At 31.2% G+C, this 22,233-nt stretch overlaps 1 protein-coding gene across 5 annotated transcripts in view; it reads left to right on the forward strand.

The window, feature by feature from the left end:
- Positions 1 to 21,745, forward strand: part of LOC121120116 (kinesin-like protein KIF19) — a 128,034-nt gene extending 106,289 nt beyond the window's left edge. For all 5 annotated transcript variants that reach the window (XM_071888957.1, XM_071888954.1, XM_040714958.2 and 2 more), the window contains 2 exons: positions 13,782 to 13,849; positions 21,481 to 21,745. In XM_071888957.1, the coding sequence (XP_071745058.1) occupies positions 13,782 to 13,849; positions 21,481 to 21,593 (181 nt within the window). In that variant the 3' untranslated portion in view covers positions 21,594 to 21,745. The remainder of the gene's footprint in view (positions 1 to 13,781; positions 13,850 to 21,480) is intronic.
- Positions 21,746 to 22,233: the final 488 nt, after the last annotated feature.

A 22,233-nucleotide genomic window follows, 5' to 3' on the forward strand; every position in this document is an offset into this window, starting at 1 on the left:
TCAATTTTGTTATTAATCGGTCCATCTTTTTTACCATTCAACAGTCCTAAGGACCGTTTAGTCGGTCTCAATAATTTAGTATTATACGTTCTAGCTCAACATCTCTTATATTAAATTTAAGATACCTTGTCTCTTCGAATGAGGTCATACGGAAGAGTTGAAATGACGTAGGTAATAACTATGTTATTTTGGCTGCTATAGTCCCATCAAAGACAGATAAGGATCGGTTAACGGAGTTACAAATTTTATTAGGAGCTGACTGATAGCCTGCAGTCTTTTTAGTTTCAGGTTTTTTTTGGTTTTTTTAACAACCCAAAACAAATGTATTTCTCTTTTACAATCTAAATATTATTAAGTAATATTTTGAATGAAAAGAGGGGTTATAGATGTCCTTAATAATAAATATTTTTAACCAACCTTATTTATACCTATATGAAAAATGTAAATGAACCCTTTAGAAAGTTTACTGAAAAAATAAATAAAACGGAAGAGGTCCAAAAATAAATAATTTTGCAAACATATAATACCTTATCCTAATTTATGATCTAAATAAAATATTTTGTTTGTATATTTATGAGTTACAGATAAAAAAATAATTTTTCACAAAAAATATATTTATTGAATGCAAAATGAAAAATTGCTTTTAAGATCTTTTTGTGTACATCATATACCAGGCGTTCAAAAAGTATTTTACCACCGATTTAAGAGGTTTTGTAAGGTTCCAAATATGTTTTTCAATTTATATGAGCTGAGGCTGGATTTTTTTTAGATACAGAAAAAGTGGTTTAACATTGTTATTTTTAATATAATGGAAGCAAAAAGATACAAGGCCAGAAAGGTTTTAGAGAAAGCTTCAGGAATCGACCTCGAAGGGGTAGATTAATAAAAAAAACATGAATTTCTATCCCAAATACTTTTGGCCTCCCAATTCCCCTGATCTAACTCGTTGAGACTTTTCAATATACTGGTATATTGAGCCCAAAGCCTGTAGAGTCCACCACAACAGTATCATTAATCCCAAAGGCTCTGTGGAGTCCCATTGGTCTTACATTGCTAAAGATTGTACTGTCTTCTGACATTGGAAGCTAATGAAAATCAAATTCATAATTTGTTAATATAAAAAAAGTATTTAAGAATTTATCCGTAGAGCTTTATTTTGATTTTTTGGGCATGATTATATGTAGCTCATTGAAAGTAATCAACTTTTCCAACATTCGGTACTACATTGAAGAAACTGTTTATGTATTTTGAGGTGTTTAGTATATTTTTGAAAAAAATAAAAAATGTATTATTGAGACCCCATTTGGAAAGTACAAAATAATGGGAGTAAATCATGTATAGGATAAAAAACTGGGGTTGTGATAAATAAAAATTAATTTTAGTGACTGAAGACCACGATATGATTAACAAAGAGTAAACATATTTTAAACACGTTCCTATTACTAAGGAAAATATAGTGGGAACCTTGTAGAAATAAACAACCATAGTTGTACTCAACATATAATCAATGAACCTGAATGTAGTACCTAGCTTTTACAAGAACTTTGTTGCGTTACTAAGTCTTAAGCAACGTAGTTTGTTAAGAGCTTCTTATTCCCTTGAACTACTCCGTCAATTACTTTTCCAAGAAAAAAAATTATCCTCGCAATGAGCTTTGCTCAATGTTTTTCATTACTTATTACCTATATACAATATACATAAAGTTATATAGCAATATAACATTGCTAAGAAATCAGGAAAATCCAAAAAAACAGCCTAATAATATTTCATATAGACATATACGTAGGCTACTATATATATTTCTGGCCAAATAATGAAAATTAAAATATTTATCATCAAGAATGGTTTAATTGTTGTTTAAAGTATGCGCACAAACCAATTGTCGAAGCTCTTTTTCCACTCCGATTGAGACACCTCCAAAACATAGACTTTAAACGCTTCAACAGCATCTTCTGGCGACGAAAATCGTTGACCACGCATTTTTATCTTGATATGCAGCAATAAAAAGAAATTACTGGGTGCCAAGTTAGGGTTGTACGTCGGATGACCATCAATTCGACATTTAGGACGCTAAAAAAGGTGCTGGTTTGAGCCGATGTGTGAGAGACCGCATTGTCACGGTCAACAATGACTCGTCTTCTCTTGTTCGTTTTTCGAATTTCTCTGAATACTTCAGACTAACAAATTGTGATGTACCACTCTTAATTGACTGTCCTACGATGCTTAAGTGTAACAGTCGCCACATGACCAGTTTTGCCGAAGAAACAGGCGACCATTTGTTTCGAAGTACTTCTTCCACGAACAATTTTTTGTTGTATTTGGCTCGGGGATCAACGACCCCCACGGTCGATTGTTGTTTTGTTTCGCGCTCATTCGTATAGATCTATGATTCGTCAACATTTCTTTGAACCAATCTACGCGAGACTTCTTTTGAGCAATTGTCAAATTGTGCGGGATCCAACGAGAACAAACCTTTTTTACGGCCATGTGTAGATGCAATATCATATGTATACTGGTCGAAGAAATGCCCAAGGATAGGATAGAACAAATGAGTAAAGCGGATTTATAAAAAGTTGTAAAGATTTAAAATCAAATCAATTATTACTGAATTCAGGTACTTCTGCAAAGATTTAGTCATTAAATATGAGCTCATATTCCCATAATCCCCCCAATCCAACGGACATGCAGAGGCTGCTATCAAATTTATGAATATAATCATCAAAAAACTGGGCTTTATTTCGTTCATCACTCCTGGAATGGAGAAATACATCAAGATCTGACTGACTCAATTCAGCCCGATGAGTATTTGGTACTTACAAAGAACTCGGATCTCAGCATTGCCCAATATCTACACTCGTATTACAACTTCCGTTTTTGAGAGTAGGGCAAGAAGAGAGAGAAAGACCTGTCAAAAAATACTATAAATCACACCTCTATAAATCGAAGCCCTTTTTTCCTGCAGATCACGTTAGGATCCAAAATACAAAGATGTGGGACAAACGTGCAAGAATTATCAACAGTCGGGAAGCTGGAAGATTCTACTGTGTTGATGTAGAATGAAAAGAAATGATACGAAATAGGCGCTACCTAAAAATATATCAACCTGAATGTCCTTAAAAATAAGTTAAATAATATTAGTGTTACATAATTATTCGTCAGTATTGTATAGTAATTCAACCAACAGCAACCTCCCTTCTATTGACTTACATCTTCCAGTTAAGTGTGTTTAATATGATCTAAAGAGCGGATTTAATTTTTTTGTGAACACCTGTAGATTTAAAAAAAAAATTCAAAATGTTCAATTTTTTGGGAATAGGTACTAATTTTTGAAATTATTTAATGAACAGCTATGGTTTTAAAAAAAGCTAATTTTAACTTAATTTTTCCTATTTTTTAAATAATTTTTTGAATTTTTTAAAGGCAATAGTAAATACAAATTTTAGCCTCTTATATATAAAATATTCTAAGTCCGTACTTATAAATACATAAACACTTAATTTCGAGTATAGCAAACCTCCACACACAAATAAAGAGAAAATTGGAAGAAAAATATTTATCTACAATTTATATTGGAGGAAAACTATTATGGTAAATATAATGTTTAACGGGAAATAAGTTTCTCTTTTTGAGAGAAAAATGGTGTATGTGAGTGGGGGAAGGGGGGGTGCTGAATTGGACCTTAGAGAGCACTTTGTACCATTGTATTTTAATATGTTGTGGAATAGATTTATGGGATAAACTTAACATCATTGGCAAAACAATGTATCTGTAAAATTTTCAACTTTCAGTTTTTGAGATAAATTAAATATTAATTCTATCATTTGGAATAATATTTTGCAAATTGGACTCAAGTATTTTAACTCGAATCCAATTCTTGTACAAACTATAAAATTGTAAACACTACTTCATAGAACCCTTCCGATATAAAAATAAATACAATTTGAGCATCAACCAATTAAAAAGGGTAAATAATAAAAAAACGTTTTTGGCATTCCTGGAATATTTGATTGAAGCAAGATACACTGTTTTGCTAGACAAGGACATTATCGTATGTACGGAATTCCAGATACATGGAAGTCTATTGATGACAATTTGTATTCTAAACGCTCACTCCTCTTTATAGAACCGCAATTCCTATTGCTTAAATTATATTTAGATACATTTTTCGTTTGTTATTCTTTGGAAATACACATATTAATTGTTATCTGGGGATAAGTAATGAGTTATTTATATTAATTTTTGTTTGTTAAAAGTAATTGTTAAGATTAAAATGTATGATAAAAAATGTGAAGAAGACAATCTTTTCAGAAATTTTAGTTTTGGAATTAAATATATACAAGGCAATAAATTAAGTATTTATTTTACTTTGATATATTATCAGATATAAAAAAAAGAAAAAAGGACACATTTTGGGAAAAGGAAAAATACTCGCTTTTATTCCAGTTATTTAAATTCTCATGTGTTATTCTTTGAGTTGACATGTTTACAAGGGGAAAAAATAGCTTGAGAAGAAAGCAGGAGCGAGACAAAATGTACAACTGAATTACGACCCTTCTTAATATCAGCTGCCTGTTATATGATTTAGAGGTAGAAAATGAATTACTGCTATAAAAAGGAGAATCTCCTGCCAGAAGTAAAATCGCTCGGTTAAATGATTTTGTGCTAATACAGATGATCCAACTCTAAGAGCTTCATCTCCTTCAAGCTTGCTCTATGCAGTATGTTGCGATGCATATGGAGTTTGCAAGCATGGTAAACGTGTAATGGTTTGATTGGACCCGGTTTCAGATGAATTTTTATTGGACCACCTTTTATGACCTGGAGTTTTCCATTATTTTCATGTTCAAACAAAACTTTGAAAGCATCCATGGCTTTTCAGATTGTCTTTTTAGGTGGGAGATATTTTTCAGAGGATATAGCATCTTAATCAACAGCAGTAGCTTTAAAAAAAACCTTTTGGAAGCACAGGAAACTCTTTGGAATAGTATTTAACTCTGAAGTATCTTCCATTCGAGTAGTATCTCATCATTTAGAGGCGTCTAGACTAGAGCACGTACGAGAGTTGATTATCCCTCAAACTTAATTTGAAATGTTGTACTCCCAACACAATTTAACGAGCCGTTATTAGCTACAAAAATTCGTTTTTTATCATTGACATCGATGAATATTCCATAAGTCCTAATAAAATTCATGACAATAATCAATTTTTCTGCTCCAGTGTCAGGACAAGGAGCAACATTGAATGGGATTCCCTTCTTAGGTTGAACGAGCACAGAAATTAAGGGTGTTGGTTCACTGTCACAGTTAATTGAATGAAAAAACTCGTAATATTTTGCGAATCAGAAGGCACTTTGTTGATCCTTACAAGTTTATTTTTGGTGTTCCGGTCGCATTAGTTCCATGATTGACAATTCTTTCTCTTAGAACGAGCACTAATATCTTCGTCAAACACGTCACAAACTTTGACCAGATGATCAAATCGTCCATACTTTGTACATTTCTTCCCAAATGCAGGACACATTCTCTTTTGACAGATCCCATTACTACCCCAACCCCAGCACTTTCTTGATCCATTTTGTTGCTCCTTATTCTTGGCCTTCCAATAATTTATTCTTCCCGGTTTGTAGGAAGAATCTCCAGTTTTGGTTATACGGACTTAATCTCATCCCATTGGGTTCGTTTCGATGCAGCAGTTTGCCATCTTTTCACAATGGCAACAAGGTAGTATTTAATCGGAGCCTTCTGTTTTAAAAATTCAGCTCTGAGATTATCATCTCCCATACGTCGAATCAATTCCAGTAAAATATTTTATTCACCAGTGATTTTATCTAACATAGTTCAAATTCTCAGGCCTTTGATAACTTTACAGCCGACCACTTGGAAAATGTTTTTTCAAGTTTTTGTATATAATGTTGAAAATGATAACGACGACAAAAAAGAGGGTTATCTTGGAGAAACATTACTCGAAGCTTCTATTAGAATCGACCATTTGCTAAAATTGATGATTCATTAGTTAGTGATACATATTATCTCTTGTTTGAAGATCAATAATCGAATTAGGCTTGATCGAAGTGTTAAAAAGTTGTTGCTTTAAAACAGTATTAAATGCAGAAAGATGTTTCTCATTATGATTATAGTAAGTAATAAATTTTTTTGTCGACATATTGAATTTTTCGAGAGTGAAAGACCTCTGAAGGATCTCCTTTGGCTTTAATGTATTTTCCATTCGAGATACACTAACAGATTTGTGATCAATTTTATCAAGTGTTGCTTCATCATCAGGTATTGAATAACTTTTTTTTAATATGACATTAATTTATTTTGAGTATTGCGTCGTGGAACACTTTTTCCGTATTTTGATGAAGCAAATCAAATTTATCAAAACCCTCACTTGTAATATCGTCCATCGTGAATATAGCCATCCAAGCAGTATCCAACCTCTTTCATTGATGCCTGAAATCTTCTTTCTTCTCATTGACATGCACTTCTTCTTTATGAATAATTGAAATGAGTTTAAAGGAATCCATAAACGTGTCAACATCCCCAAGCTTTTTGTCAAAGTAACGCCTGAACATATCCATTGATTTGCTCAGATGAGTAGGCATTATGTTCAGTTTCAGAAAACGAATAAAAAAGCAAAGATATGAGAATTGTTACAAATTGGTTGTGTGAAAGTGAAAGACTTAGCACAGTGCCAAGTCTTTTATATTACTATAAACCTTTACTCCAGGGTTCTTCGTAACTCCAACTAGAAACATTAAATTCATCACAGATCTGTCAGACCCGCTTGATTGAGCTATAAACTATTCAGTGGTTAATGAAATGGGTTGAAATGAGGAGTCGATATGAAGTTTTATGATATAAAACACCTGTGTACGTCTGAGTCTTTAGAAGATAATTAATTCATAAGATCTTAAAGTGTAAATAAAACAATGATAGAATAGGGAGATCCCATCACGTTTGAGCTTTAGAATTGATTCTCATCAAGTAATATTTTGACTAAAAAATGAAAGAGGTTTAAGAAAAATGAAGAATTTTCCTTCTTTTCCCAGTTATTTGAGACAATGGCCTCATCCATGAATAGAAATTCATCCCTTATCAGAACAAAGAAAGTTCCAATTTTCTTATTAGTAATATTATAAAGGGAAATTAATTGTAATACATAATTGAACTCATCCAACATATAAAATCAGTTTATTACAATAATAGAAACAATTTTCTTTGATTTATTAAAAGCCCTTTCTTAGTAATTACATTATTTCTTTCACTTAATAACTTACCATATATGTATACAGGGTGGGGATGCTAAATTTGTAATAAAAATTAAAGCTAATGTCTATTACAATTTATTTCCCAAAATCAATTACCAATTACAAAATATTTTGCTTTTATGTACCTGTAGAGGTCCATAGTTAAGTCCATAATTCAATCCAACACTCTCCAGATTCAACCACAGCCTCCAACTTAGTCCTTACTCTGGTACAAGTATTGATAAGGAACTCCAATGTTTGGTTATTCTGTTAGACCACCAGACGGGGAAGCAACAAATGATTCTTCTGACTCATCTCCTCGTATACTATATTCGAGTGTAGTGAAACAAGGAAAGGGTTGAAGTGAAAAGGGAGGGAACTTAATTGACTAAGATAAGGGATTTAACCCCTTTAACGTCTAAGTGGACCGTTGGGTCCTGATTCAAAAAATGCTTATAAATATAAAACTAGCAATTCTCTAATTCTGATATTTAACTGAACATATCTTTGGTAGTTGAGCTGTCAATAATAACTTTGATTATCACCTCACTTTTCTTTGTTAGTTGTAATTTGTCCATGATAGCGAGTGATTGTATTTGTTATCAATATTTCATCATTCCATTTTTTGAGGAATTATGGGATAAAAACCAGGTGATATCGATGCTTTTCTTTTACGTTTCACTCCTATGAATAAATAAATAATTGCAGTTTTCTTAATAGGACTGCACGGTCAAGCCAGGAATTGGATTGGTTATTTGAAGTAGTTCTGTTGGGCGTGCAGGCAAAAACTAAAAAATTATTTTTCATGTTTTTGTTTAGGTTTTCCAAATAATATACTTTCTGGTACTTTTTACTCAAAAAGGGTAAAATCAACTCACATTCAGAGCTTGATTGCACATATTGCATGTAATAGTAAATCTTGGTCTGCTCTTGATGTTCGAGATCCGGACTGCCTCTTGCCTAACGAAAAATTTCCTGACGATGAGATTGAATAGACTGAACCCAATAAAAAACAGGAAAAATATATGAGCTCTACTGAAAACTGTGTAAGGTAGTCCCGACCAAGGAAAAGTAAAAATCACCATCCCTATTGGAAAAAAGTAGTCTCGAGAGATGTTGTACCATCATCAGTCCCTCCATTTCTTGATCAGAAGTAAGAAAAACAGATAATATATCCCCGATGGATCCTTTCAAGATTTCATTCCTGATGACCTTTTGGACAAGATCTGTGAACAATCGAATGTTTATTCTATCCAGAGAAATGTAAATAAGCCTCGAGCGTTGAAACAAGATTTTTTTTGGGTATGCAACAAAGTCATTACCAGAGCAAGGTGTGAGACTAAATGGCATCGGGAATTTTCCAGAAATAGCTCAAAAAAGGGGTTTATGCAAATGTCCTGGATATAAGGGCAAAATTAGTATGTTTTGCATAAAATGTAAAGTTGACTTATGCTGTGAAAATAACCGAAATTGCTTCCTTCAGTTCCATACAAAAAAAAATGCCGTTATTTTTGTAGTTACAAAATAGTTTCTTATTATACAAAGATATATTATTATAGGTCATAATTAACCATTTGAATAAAGAATAAGCGGGATTAAGTCAAATGTGAGTTTTTACAGTTTATGTTAAAACTAATTACAATGGATTTTATTTGTTTATATAACATAGTGCATTAAGAGGATTTATTGAGTTTAATCTTGTCACGTATCATTCAGTCCGATTTCATTTATTCTGTTGTGATGAGTCTGAGAAGACTCTATGTTCCTGTTTAATTATTTCTGCCATAATTATATTTATAATCCAAAATGGAGTCACAATATCTTCATATGGCCTTAAAAAACGGAAAAAAGTAATAAAATAAATAAACTATCGATAAGAAAAAAAATGGAGTGTTAAAGGGGAAACATTTGTTTTTTTATTTGAAGACATTAATAGAAAACTATTTTGTATTGAAGGTCTGAGGCATATTGACGTTTATGATAATGCATTATTATTATATGGTTTTGGTTTTAAAAAGCGGGATTTAGTAGGAGCAAATCCATTCTTTAGCATAAACCAAGAGGGATTTTACACCAAATTTCAAATTGATATATGAGGAAGATTAGAAGACCTCAAAAGGGTACACCCTTTTAGGGTTAAAAATCTGGATGGAAGCTGTACCAATGTTAACTTAAAATTAAAAGGTATTGCCAAAATTAATCTAAATAAAGATAAAAAAATTACTGCCACCATGGTTATTTCATTCAAACGAATCAATGAGTAAAGAGCTTTTAATTGGTTGAAACAACTTGGGCAAGTAGTCGATCATTACCCCAAAAAAAAAACAATCCATTAATTGGCTCAAAAAAATACAAGGAATACAAAGATTTGTGGAGGGAGGGAGATTACATAGTAGAAATAGTTGGATATACAGCTAAAATGCCATAGCTAATTGCTTTTCAGGGATGCCTTGTTAAACTCAAATTCAGTGGATCCAGACTACAAAGTCAGTATTGTTTTGAATTAGGTCACACAAAACATAACTGTAGTAATAGTAGAGTTAAGTTTCATGACTATGAGAACGTTATGAAGCAAACAATTGCAAGAAAATGTTCTACTAAGGCCCCTAGTGGCATCTGGGGTGTCGAAGAGGGATCTATTGGTGGGGATATGTCAGTTAAAAGATTAAAGGGGTTCAGATTATTGAAGTTCGAACAATGAATGGGTGGGGGTAATCTAAACTCAACTGGAGAAAGATCAGGTGAAGATAGTACTGTGGAGACTTCAGTATGATCAAAATTCTTTTTAATACTATCAGCAAGGGAGAAGGTGATACAAGAGTTGCAATACAACTACGTAAACCATCAAAATCTCCTGTAAATCCTTATCTTATTCTGTTAGCATGAAGAAGGCCAGGGGCTGTCTCGAAAAGAGTTGGTACAAGTAGAGGCTTATCTAACTTCACCAATTTTAATCCTTGATCATATTGATGTTGTTTAAAACGTAGACCAAAATTGAAATTTTTTTTATTCAACCGATCTCTAGGTGTCAGGAAATCAGTGTGAGAATTGGTGAAATTGTTTAATTTAACACCAAAAGGGGGAAAAGCCGTATTTTCCATTAAGCCTTAATGAAAAGTTTAGTTCATTATAAACCTTAAATAATATGCCTTCAAGATGTTAAAGTTCCATTATCAGCGTCTTGTACTTTGAGATGTCCTATAATTATCATTACTTTTTCGTAGGCTCTGGAATGAACAGTGGGATACTTTTTCTAATTTCAAAATCAATCGAAGAACCTAAATATGTTGATGATTACCATAAAATTTTTATTACAACAAAAAGTGGTGGTTTTTTTGTATTTTATGAATATGTACCTAATTTGAAATGCCCCACCTTCTTTCAATCTATCATAAATGTTTGTAAGAATGACGTTTATCCTTTATTGATCATTGTAGATTTATATATTGACTTATATCGTACGAATCGTTGGTACCCAGATCAAAACTTTATCTAAACTCATAATAGAACTGAGTTTGAATGACATCATCATAATTTTGAGGTAAGAAGACATTGTGTCCTGAAGAATTAGCCAGAAGTCTTCCTCGAATCAATTCGGCCCTTTCATCTTCATCTATTTTATCCAAAACTATAAATCCCTCTTACGGGCCTCGTCCTGATTCAGATCATAAGCTTATTGAAATTATTTTCCAATTTCATGGACCTAAAAGACGATTTTTGTCCCCCAAATGGGTATTGGAAGACAAAAATTTCATATACAAACTTGAAACATGTTTTATTAGTCAATTCTTCTGTTTCATACAGTTAAATCTACTACCTTAGATTTTGTTCATAAAGAATGAAAGAGGTAAATGTTACTTCAAAAAAGATATTGAGGAAATGCTGGGAAAAGGTTTCTTATTTGTATGTACTATTACTTCAGATATTATAAACTTATTTCGATTCTCAGAAATTGCTGAATTGGAATTTAAAGCAAAAATCAACACTGAAAATTACGTCTGTAAAAGATTAAAAAACCATCTTCCTAAATAATGTTTTTCTACATATGTCAACAAGAAAATTATCAATGAAGACAATATTATTACAGACTCTCTTTTTCTTTTCAGGGTTAACTTTCCTCACCCAAAATTAGGTAAGCACTCGATTTTTACTAAAGAAGTTATAACTTCTTTAGTAAAAAAAGAGCTTCGGAGCCTGATGGTGTTCATGGCAAAATTTTCACTCGGTGCTTTGATGGTATTGTTCCTTATCTGGTTGAGATAGGGAAGTCCATTGAAATATATGGGTATCTTCCAAAGTTTTGGACGAAAGACAGGATAGCCTGATTCCCAAGAAAGGTTCGCCTACGGATGTCAATAACTGGAGACCAATTACTGCTCTTAATGAAATGTATATATTTTTGTCTGGTATTCTGGAAGTCAAAATTGAGCCAATTTTAAATTATAAGCTTGTTTCGTAGCAGAAAGTATCCCACGGAAGGGGAGGAGGATTTCAGACGTATCAAGAAATATTCAAAATGGAATTGAGAGTATACAATAATTGAAATTGACTTCTGCAAGGCTTTTGATACTATTTTACACGGACATATTTTGAGAGCAATTAATAAACTCCTTCCTAGAAGATTTTTTTTAACCCAATTAGAGCTATTCTATTCAATGGGGCGTCTACTATTGTAATAGGTGATTTGGAAAGTGATTCAATAGTTTGAAAGAAAGGTTGTCGCCAGGGTTGTCCTTCAGCTCCACTACTTTTCGTTGCAGGGATTAAAGATCTTGGGGATACTATAAGAAATATGTTTGGGGGTTTTGGAGTTGATTTTGGAACGTCAAAACGTATTATTCATATTTATAATGACAATATTACTTTGATATTGGAGGCAAATTCAGAAAAACAATTAAAAAAGGATTGAAGTTTTAATGAACTACTTCAACAAATATAAAAAGAGGTCTGGTTTGAAGATTAAAATCAAGAAGACAGTTATTTTCCCCTGGGTAAATGGGATCTCTTCGAAAGAATTAGAATTGTTGATTGGTCTATTATAAAGAGTGTGGATATTTTAGGAATTCAGTGGGAAAGTAAAAGCGCCTCCTATACAAACTGAACTGATCTATATTTTTTTAAATAAATTCTTTGATTAACAAATGGAAGAATTCGAACTATAAAAAAGAATTGACCTATTTAATTACCAAATTGTTCCTGGGACTCTTTATAAGGCAATGTCTATTCCATGGTTAGCCAGAAAGGTCATTGACGAAGAAAATTGGTTACTCAATTAGCTTTTTCATCATCGAAGCTAAATAGATTCCTTAAAAAGATCCAAAAGTCATTTTGGAGGAGGGGTTCTTTGCTCTCTAGAATTATTCAGAAAATGTATCAAAAGATTGTAATAGACCTTCAAGAAACTCGGAGTCTGAGTGACGTGCATCTATTTTGTACAATCCGGTCTACAATTAGTTAATACTAGGAACTGATTTATTTAATGACAAAATCTCATTCTTGGGGGCTTGGGGATCATTTGTAAAGGGACACTAGTCTTTTTATCCTCTTCTACTAATGCCACTGTGCGTCAGAATAGTAATAAAAAGGGTTTCTTTAAAAATCTCATAGACACAAATAAGTTGGAAGGGACAGCCTTATTTAAGAATATAATTACAGTATATGACCATAATTCTTTCTTAAATAGTGGAAGGTTTTTCTTTCAACACTGTCATGCGTGCGTTTGCAAGTTGCCCCACACTCAATATTTTCAAAGATTTTATCACTCTGAACATTGATGGAATTACATACAAATTTATAACGCCTTTAATTTTATTTGGTCTCTCCTTAAAAATTCAAAGTGTACCAATAAAAAGTAAAGCTATGGAGTTGGCCTTATCAAGCTGAAAAAGCTTGATTGCAGATAAGTTGGCAGTAGTGGAGCCTATCCGAATCGAAGAAATCAAAACTATTCTGATCGCAGTCGCATACTGATATTCTGCCTTCTCCGATAAGATTCCAAGGGCGCATCAGTCTTCATGGGGCAGTATGCTGGGAACATATTTCACTACTACCACTCATTGTCATATACAAACTGAAAATTCTTGCGTCGTTTAATGCAAAATTATAAGAAATTTAAAATAAAATAATTTAAAATTTTACAATTATCGTTCATTCTTTTTCATGACATTTGTGGCTATTTTGGGGCTTTGTTTTGTTTATTTATTTACTGTCGAATTTTATAGAAGGAACTTTTTGTTGAAAAAGGATTGTCAACTAACATCATATATAGCAACTTTTTTCGGGATGTCTGACTTTGGTTTAGGGAACAGTTTTTAAATTAGAATGTTTAATTATATATATATTTTTGTATGTAACGTCTCTAAATTAATAAAGTCATAAAAAATCTGATGAACACACTTTCATTAACATAGATCTAATGATATTATTTCTAAACTTATTCAGGATTTAAAATCCCCAATTTTATGTTTGTATATTATATTGTACTTAAAATTATGTAGATAAAAGTTCTTTAATTAATTATGATCTTTTTAGAAACAGCATACGATCTTCTCGACCAACAGTTATGAGTTCGCCAGAATATAGTTCACGGAAATCAAGAAGTAAGTTCATTTAAACATACAGAAACAATAGAGTCTAGATTAACAAATAGCATTCATAATTAACGTTATTGGTTTGCATAGACCCATTCATTCATAACTCTATGTAATTTTCCTTATATAAATTTTACACAAAATTAGTAACAGATTGATTAAAAGGACATTGAGCATTTGCTTTTTTCATTAACCACAGTTTAAATGTAATTTGTTGACCTAAATACTCAAAAGCCAAGACGTTCGTTAATCAAGGTTCTAATGTACACATTATATTGTATATGTTATTTTACACATTTTAAGAGATTTGAAAAATTTCCTTTTTATTGATGCAACAATTTTTCAAATGACCTCAGTTTCTCTTTATTTATTTAAAATAACGTATTTACTTTAACCTCTCAGTTTTGTTGAACAGGACGCATTAACATAACTTCCTTTTACCAATAAGGAAAAGAACAAGACTTATAAATAAGAAAAGGGTATTTGTGTTTCAAAAGGATATTACACATTTAAAGTTTTGTTTCATAGAGTTTTGAAAATAATTTCTGATAATTGACGTCACCCATTGTTCACAAACTGAATAAACCGAGCTTCCGTATTTCAATACCTTCTCATTTTTCACTTTTGGTTAAACTACTTTTCATTTAGTGGTTTTAGAGGGGTAGTTGATCTATGCATGAAGGTTATAATTTCAATTACAAAACATAGATTATTTTTTAGTTGTGGATGATTAGTTGATTCAACAATTCGTAATTGGCACTTAAAAATGTTGGTTTTTCCAGAATAACTTTAGTTTTAATGACCCAATTTCGAAAAAAACATACTAGTTTAAAATTCTAGTATGGCATTGGATATGATGACACTAATTATAGCTCTAAAGCAGGGGCCAAGCAGCTATGTACCGGTAGTTGCATAAATATGCGGACTAATTTTTAAAGGCTTACATCTCGAGGTTACTTGACTGGAAATAAAAAAATTCAGCACAAGTAACTCGGTAAATCTTTTGGCTTTGTTTTTGTTTTTCTTACTCGCATCAAACAAAGTCGTTTACGATGAATGACGAGGCCAACCTTCATATGGTTGCCACTCTCCTTCGCGCCTTTAGGTATGTCAAGGAGACAATCAAGGACACTGGATTATCCAAGACTACTGTGTTCAAGGTCCAGAAACTTTTCAAGGAGGGTGTTCGGACCGGCAAACCACGGAAAATCAATGTAGATGATGTGAAGGAGGCCTTCATGGCTAACCCAAAGACATCCATGACAAAGGTGGCTGAAGACATGAATGTTCATAAGGCCACCATTGTATTTAATTTATTTTTCTAAAATACCATGTCAAACCATTTTTGGCAATGATGATTTTCGACGGCAAAAACATGCTTCTTACTACTCCAACACATGTAAGCAACTGATTGTATTCTCCCCCCCGGAAAAAACAAATTGAATCTTGACTCTAGAATGAAATCCTGTCCACCCCGCTACTACTACTACAGCCTGAATGCCACACATTATAAAAATAAGTCATATTGCCACACTTTCTACAATAATGTATATAATCAATTGATGTTTTCTCGGTTCAATGGCATCTAGGGATCATTCTAAGCAGATATAAGAAGGCAAGTTAATAAGTCTGTTATTTTTTGAATTTATCGTCCATTACCTGGAATAGCAAAACTGCTAATTCTCAAGAAACATCTGTTAGTTGACTCCTTTCAAATTTTGATCCGACTATGTCATTTAGTTTGTGGTTCTCAGCCATTGATAGCTTTAATTGTGGTGAAAATGAAAAAAAAAAGTGAATTTCGAGTACCCATCAAGGATTATTTTTGAGATAAAAAAATATCTATGAAGCTAAGTTTAATGTTGATACTATAGGGACTCTAAACCATCAATTTCAATGATGAAAAAGCGGTTTACTGGTTGTCCAATCACAAGAGATGCCAAATGTTCAGGACGAACAGTTCAGACTGCTACACACGAAACAATTGGAAAAAGTTCAAGATATGGCGGAAGCCATTGGTATAACCAAAAACTACTGCATTTGTCCATGAAAACAAGTTATTTTACGCAAAAACACTGTAAGAATGCACACATGAATAGTCTCCACGACAACATTTCATGATTTCAGCTAGAAATTGCCCTTTCATTGACAATATTTTCGAGATTTTTCCTTAAGTGACTAATTTAAGTGTTTAGAGCTCAAATGAGACTGTAGAGAAACAAAAAGAATTCTTGTAAAAAAAAAAACATTCGTTTTATTCAAAAAGTCATAGACTTATTGACTCATACAAGAAAAATGTATCAAAGTTAGTCTGTCTGTCTATATTAAATCCGATATTCATTTTTGCTCTGTGAAATAACAATGCAGTCATATAAATTCAATCTCGCGGGCGTTTTGTATTTACATATGAAAAATGTTGAGTTACACTGAAAATTCACCGGGAAGTTATCTTCAATTTATTAAAACAACATTCGTCTGTTCACCAACTCATAATAACTCTGAGCAATACTGCATACTACCACTTGTATAAATATGTCGCTACTTTACTAAATAAATGTCTGTATGACAATTTTTTTTCCACTATTAATAATAAGTTATATATATGTATACAAATGGCATGGTATATACAAGTGTGTTTTATAATCTGGAAAATGGTTTGTGCCTTTTTTTGGGCGAGAGGAGGGTAAATACGCACTTTTTTATTGATTAAATAACTGATTATTTCTATTCCATATTAACAATTTTAAAATGTTTCAAATTTTATTTTACTGGTAACTGGTAATTTGAGTGAGATTTTTGATTTTCTTGTTGTCAAGAGGGGCCATAAAAATATTTGGGTGTTTTATTTTAATTGTTCTTCTAATATTAGCAAGTGCTATCAAAAAGTATAGGGAATCAATTATATTTAAACAAAGGATTCATAACAAGTCCTCCTCTCAAGAAAGATAATTCAAGCTCCTTTGAATGGAATAAAATTAGCAATATGAGACGTAGTGGTGCTTTAAGTTACTGTTCTATGACAACTATATGCAACATTGTATGTATACACAAAGTATCTAGTTTGCCAATTTATGCTTATATTCTCTGCCTTGCTCCTACACTAGGAAAATTGCTTTAAAATTGGTTTTAAAATCCCCTTTGACAAGTTACCTACCAATAACAATGAACCATTCAATCATTTTGACATATTTTTATATTTGGTTTCTTTCAAAAATCTACTACTCAATCAATTCCATGAATTAATCTTATTCTGGTTTTAGTGAGTGCACTTTTCAATTTACATAAATATACTTTTTATTTTGGATGGGCTAAAATTTGACACATTAGACAACTATATTTCATGAAGTAAAAATTCAAATTATTTTAAAAATGATTATGTAATCATCATCAATCGTCTATTATTGTTTTTCTTTAAGAATACGTAATGCTTTGCAGTTTATAAATCGTTGAAACTCTACTGTGACTCAAAAATTAGGACTCGATGTTCCGCTGGACTCTTTAAACAAATTTTCTCACAATGTTATTTTTTTTTAAATCAACATGAGTCAGAATAAGTAATCACATATAAAAAATTTACTACTAAACATTGGGGGTTGGTTCTGGACATTACTTTTGATATATTATAACTAGGGATCTAAAAAATGTATTAAGTTTTTTAGCAAAATATATTGTGAGTATATACAGAAAAACGCAAGAATTTGTTATAGGATTATTATGTGTATACTTAATTTCACATATTAAATTTTGAATTTATAAAACTTTGACAACAAAGGATTTTTTAAATGTTTTCTTTTTCCTGGGACTCCTCAAATCTAAAAACATAAATTTTTAGTGTGGGAAAGAACTCTCCACATCGACAGATATAATGGGGCAGAACTTGAACTTAATAGCCAGACTAGGATCAATGGTATCGTTTCCACAGTACAGTCCTTTTCCTCTAATACAAAGGATCATGGATTTTCGACAAAACATCTGACCACTTTTTTTTAGCTACTGACCATATTTGCCAACTATTATTTAACGTTTCTCCACTGTGCTTTTAATCATTTGTTTTGATGGCTCACGTAAAAAAAAACCTTTTGCCCCTATAGAAAGGAAAATCTAAGATGTTTCTCCCTAAAAGTGAATAATATATTTTGTTTCTTCAAAAATGGGAAAATATGTTGTTTTCAACAAAATTCAAAAATATATAAAATACGTTATTTGAATACTTGATAAAATTTACTTAGGAATTGAGAGGGAAAACTGGAGATACGATAAAAAAAACTTTGACCTACACTTTGAATTGAATATAAGGACTTTTCCCCACCTTTGGACTTGCATTCTTTTGGAGTATTAGAATAAATCTAATTTCATTTGTACAATTTGATATAGAGCAATACTAGAAACAAAATAAAAACCTCTTGATTGTTTTGTAAAATCTGCATTGAACAGGCTGATGGACCTTCTCTGAGTCCCTTTACTTACCTTTGTAGTAGCTACCTTGATGAATCCAAATGTCTCTTGTTATTTATATGTAATCATGAACTTTGTTTCTACTAGTGTTGGGGCCGGGGGAGGAGCGCTAGCAACTGCAACAATAGAAGCAAGGTTTTTATCATAGGAAAGCACCTATAACCAGGGTTGTGGAGTAAGAGGACTTTTTGCAAATCCAACTTGACTTATGTAAATTATTCGACTCTGACTAAAACTCTTATTCTGATTTTTTTAAAAGTATCCTACTCCTACTTTTTCTAAAAAAAATCGTTTTCAACACCAATTATTTGAAATGATTGTCATATAGCAAGCAAAATACGGTCGATTATTAATTAATTGTCCCCCTCTCTTGTTGTTTGATCTAATTAAAATTTCACCCTTCTTGGCTCTTCTTTTATTAATGATACAATTTTGAGAGTACTAAAAATGAAAGATGCAATTGTTTCTTCTTTTAGCCCTTCCAACTCCAACTACAGCTCCAACTTCGATTTTTTAACATTCTACAACTCCACAACTCTGCATGTAATTAACAAAAAAATACTTTAAAAAATGGGATACATTACAACTACCAATCAGAGTTCTTGCTTCTATTCATCAAACTTTTTTTTTTCGAGGGGGGATGAGCATAATCTTTAAGAGAATGTTTCACATAACGTCATTATTTTAAAAGTCAGGCATTTTCTAATTTGCATAAACAACGAAATGTTATAAGAGTAAAGACTTTTGCATCTTTTTAATTAAGGAAAATATTGTTTATTTGACTGTCATAATTGGAGTTATGAAAAAAAAATACCTATCAAAAAATATGCAATAGTTTAGTTTTTGTCATTTTTAAATATGTTAAACTTAACTTCCTTTAGATTTTTTTGTAAATGTTTCAATTTTGTTACTTAGCTTTGTCTCTAATATTTTATTAGGGAAAAGTTTAATTTTTATAACATGAAAGAAGCCATTTTTATACCAAATTCTTGTTGATGTGTTTATCAAAAAATACATTCAAAATTAGGAGGAAATACTAATTTTCAAAAACTTTGAACAACATGTGCCACTTGGAAATGAAGTTTTGTACAGATTATTTTCATACTTTAAGGCCACTTTTTTGCACAGCCCGTTATAAGAATTCGAAAAAAGTTGAAAATCTAATGTATATATTTTTATATATAAAGTTGATTTAAATTTTACTATAAAAAACGGTACAATTTGCTTACAAACACTGTAGAACTATTTAATAACGTTGATTTCTTTTTATTATTCAATCTGTGGGGTTCTTTTCCATTGAAGTGAATTATACAGTACAAAAGTCTATTTTAACTTTAGTATGAAGTTTATAAATAATAATAATAATGTAAAAAAAAAAAAAAACGTACAATAAAAACTATTTTTTAAGAAAATAATAATTGGCAAGTAGTATACTACTTTTCTTGAAAGGGAAGCTAAGGAAAGGAGGAAAAAGAAAATATGTAATTGTGATTCTAATTTAAAAATATACATATATGTACAACCATGTACTCGTAAAGTATAAACAACCCACTTATAAAACATTGCCTACACTCATTATTAGTATGTACCTTGAATAATAATAATAAACATACTTAATTATTATTCCCTGGTAAAGTTAGTCTAATTTGTTTGCTTTTTTTTATATTGTGATGAAATTCTTTTCATATCGATTAAGTAATAAAATTAAACATTTGATTTTTTTAATATTATTTAAAAAAATGCTGACATATTAACGTTATTATTAAAATTAATTATTACATAATTTTGTTTTACTGTAAATTCAAAGAAGAATTGAGGTCACATTAACCAAATTTAATCTCATAGAGCTGATGAGGATTTTAAAATTTACGTTGGTTGTTTAAAGAGGGTGTCGTCAAGTACATGAGATTATCCTTAATATACCCAATGATAATATTCTCCACATTGAATAATCACATTCAGCTTCACATTCACATTTCTTTCTTTTAATTCCGTCTTGTAGGAATGAAGTTTTTTTTCTTTTTTGCTGTTTTTCAACCCGTCACTCCTTTTATATTCTTCTAATGTGTGAATAAAATTCAGTGTAATTATTCCAAGTTTCTAAAATTCCATAACTCAACCAACATTTCTTCAACTTATAGAAAACCATATGCAAGTAGAGAGCAGAATTCTATCAATTCTAAGTACTTTCGGTATTACAAAAAAAAACACACAATAATTTACATAATAATCCATATAATTTGAAGAATTTTTAGTTGGGGAACTGCTTAAATGTCATGGTGTTTTATTAGATTGGCTACAAGCAGTTATAAGATGGAGAAAAAATAAATATAAAACCCACTACGTATCCAGCAAGGACAAAGGTAGGAATTACGCAATTGTCGATTTATAATAATACTCTAATTTGAATTGAACTATTAGATACAAATAATATTATCTACCGTATATTAAAAAAAAAAAACTCGAAAAGATTGTGGTCATCCGGATAATTGAAGAATGTATGGGAGAAGAGAAGCTTACCTATCATTAGCATTTATTTGATCAGATGTAAGCAGCTTTGAGAGGAAGTAAATGAACACAAATCCCATTCTGTATTTCCATTCTACTCCCACTCCAACAACAAATACCTCCACAGAGTTACTTTTTGTCTTTCACACACTAGTGATTATTTTATACTCATTGTTCTCTCTTCAAAAAGACTACTTTTGTAAACACATATATTGAGGTAGCAACTAACAAAGTCCGAGAACTCTTCCATTATAATATTATTTTCATCTATTCTGATAAGTTGAACCCAACCTTGAGTGACGAAGAAAATTGCTGCGCTTGTTGCAACGGATCCCTTTGTAAAAAAACGTTACAATTTCACAATTGGTTGCCTGGCCAATAATAATTTACAACTATCCTATAGGAAGGGTGTCCATATTTTGATTTCCCAAAAAAAGTACATGTGCTCCTTTAGTGTCGGTTTTAAGGGAAAAAGGGTTAAATATTTTAATATGAATGTAAACAAGAATTATGATTAGCAAAAACTTATATTGCATTTATATTAAATTAAAGAGAGCAACTGTATTATTTATATTGAACGTAGTAAATGTCTAATTTTAATTTTCTTGATATTTGTTCAAGATAATTTTTAGATTGACACATCACATTTCTTGAAGTTTAATCTTATCCTTTTTCAGGCTCAAGACAGCCCAAATCAAGAAAAAATGAGACAAAGAGAAATCGCCATAAATCCAAAACAAGATATACAGATCCATTATCTAATTATGAAGTCCCAATGTTGAGATATTAAAATCCACTGGTTTTGTGTTGCTTGTATATACATAGTATTTATCTAATTATCTTTTAATATTATTATACAGTTATCTTTTTTCTTGTTCACTTGTCTAAATGTTATTTCTTTATTTCACTTTTGCAGAATATATAGCAATTTACCTTGTAAAATTATCTGTGCTTCATTTTCGTTTGGACCTTTGATTGTGATTGTAAAATAATTTGTAAACTCGGTGTTATTTGAATCAAGGCCTTTGATTTATTCTCTTTTACAAGTATTTTCTTCTTTTATATAATTTGATATTTTTAGTAATTTGCATAAAAAGTACACAAATACAAAAATACCTTTGATTACAAAAGAACAAAAAAAAAATTTTTTTTTTAATCTTTTAAACTCGATATTCAATCCAACTAGTCACTTTTTCGTAAGTTGACTTTATATTTCAATAAATTTCATAAAGTTTGATGCAGTTGTACCTACATAATTAAGACAAAAAAAAAAAAAAAAGGCACAGAATGTATTAACTGTTTTGTTTAGAACAATCAAATAATAATGACGACTGATTATTATCTTATGTACACAATTATATTATATCGTTAGCTAATAAGCATATATTATCTACACGACGTCATGGTCAATCCAATATTAATAATTAATC

The sequence above is a fragment of the Lepeophtheirus salmonis genome, chromosome 1, assembly GCF_016086655.4.
Source record: "Lepeophtheirus salmonis chromosome 1, UVic_Lsal_1.4, whole genome shotgun sequence".
In the NCBI taxonomy this organism is placed as follows: Eukaryota; Metazoa; Arthropoda; class Copepoda; order Siphonostomatoida; family Caligidae; genus Lepeophtheirus; species Lepeophtheirus salmonis.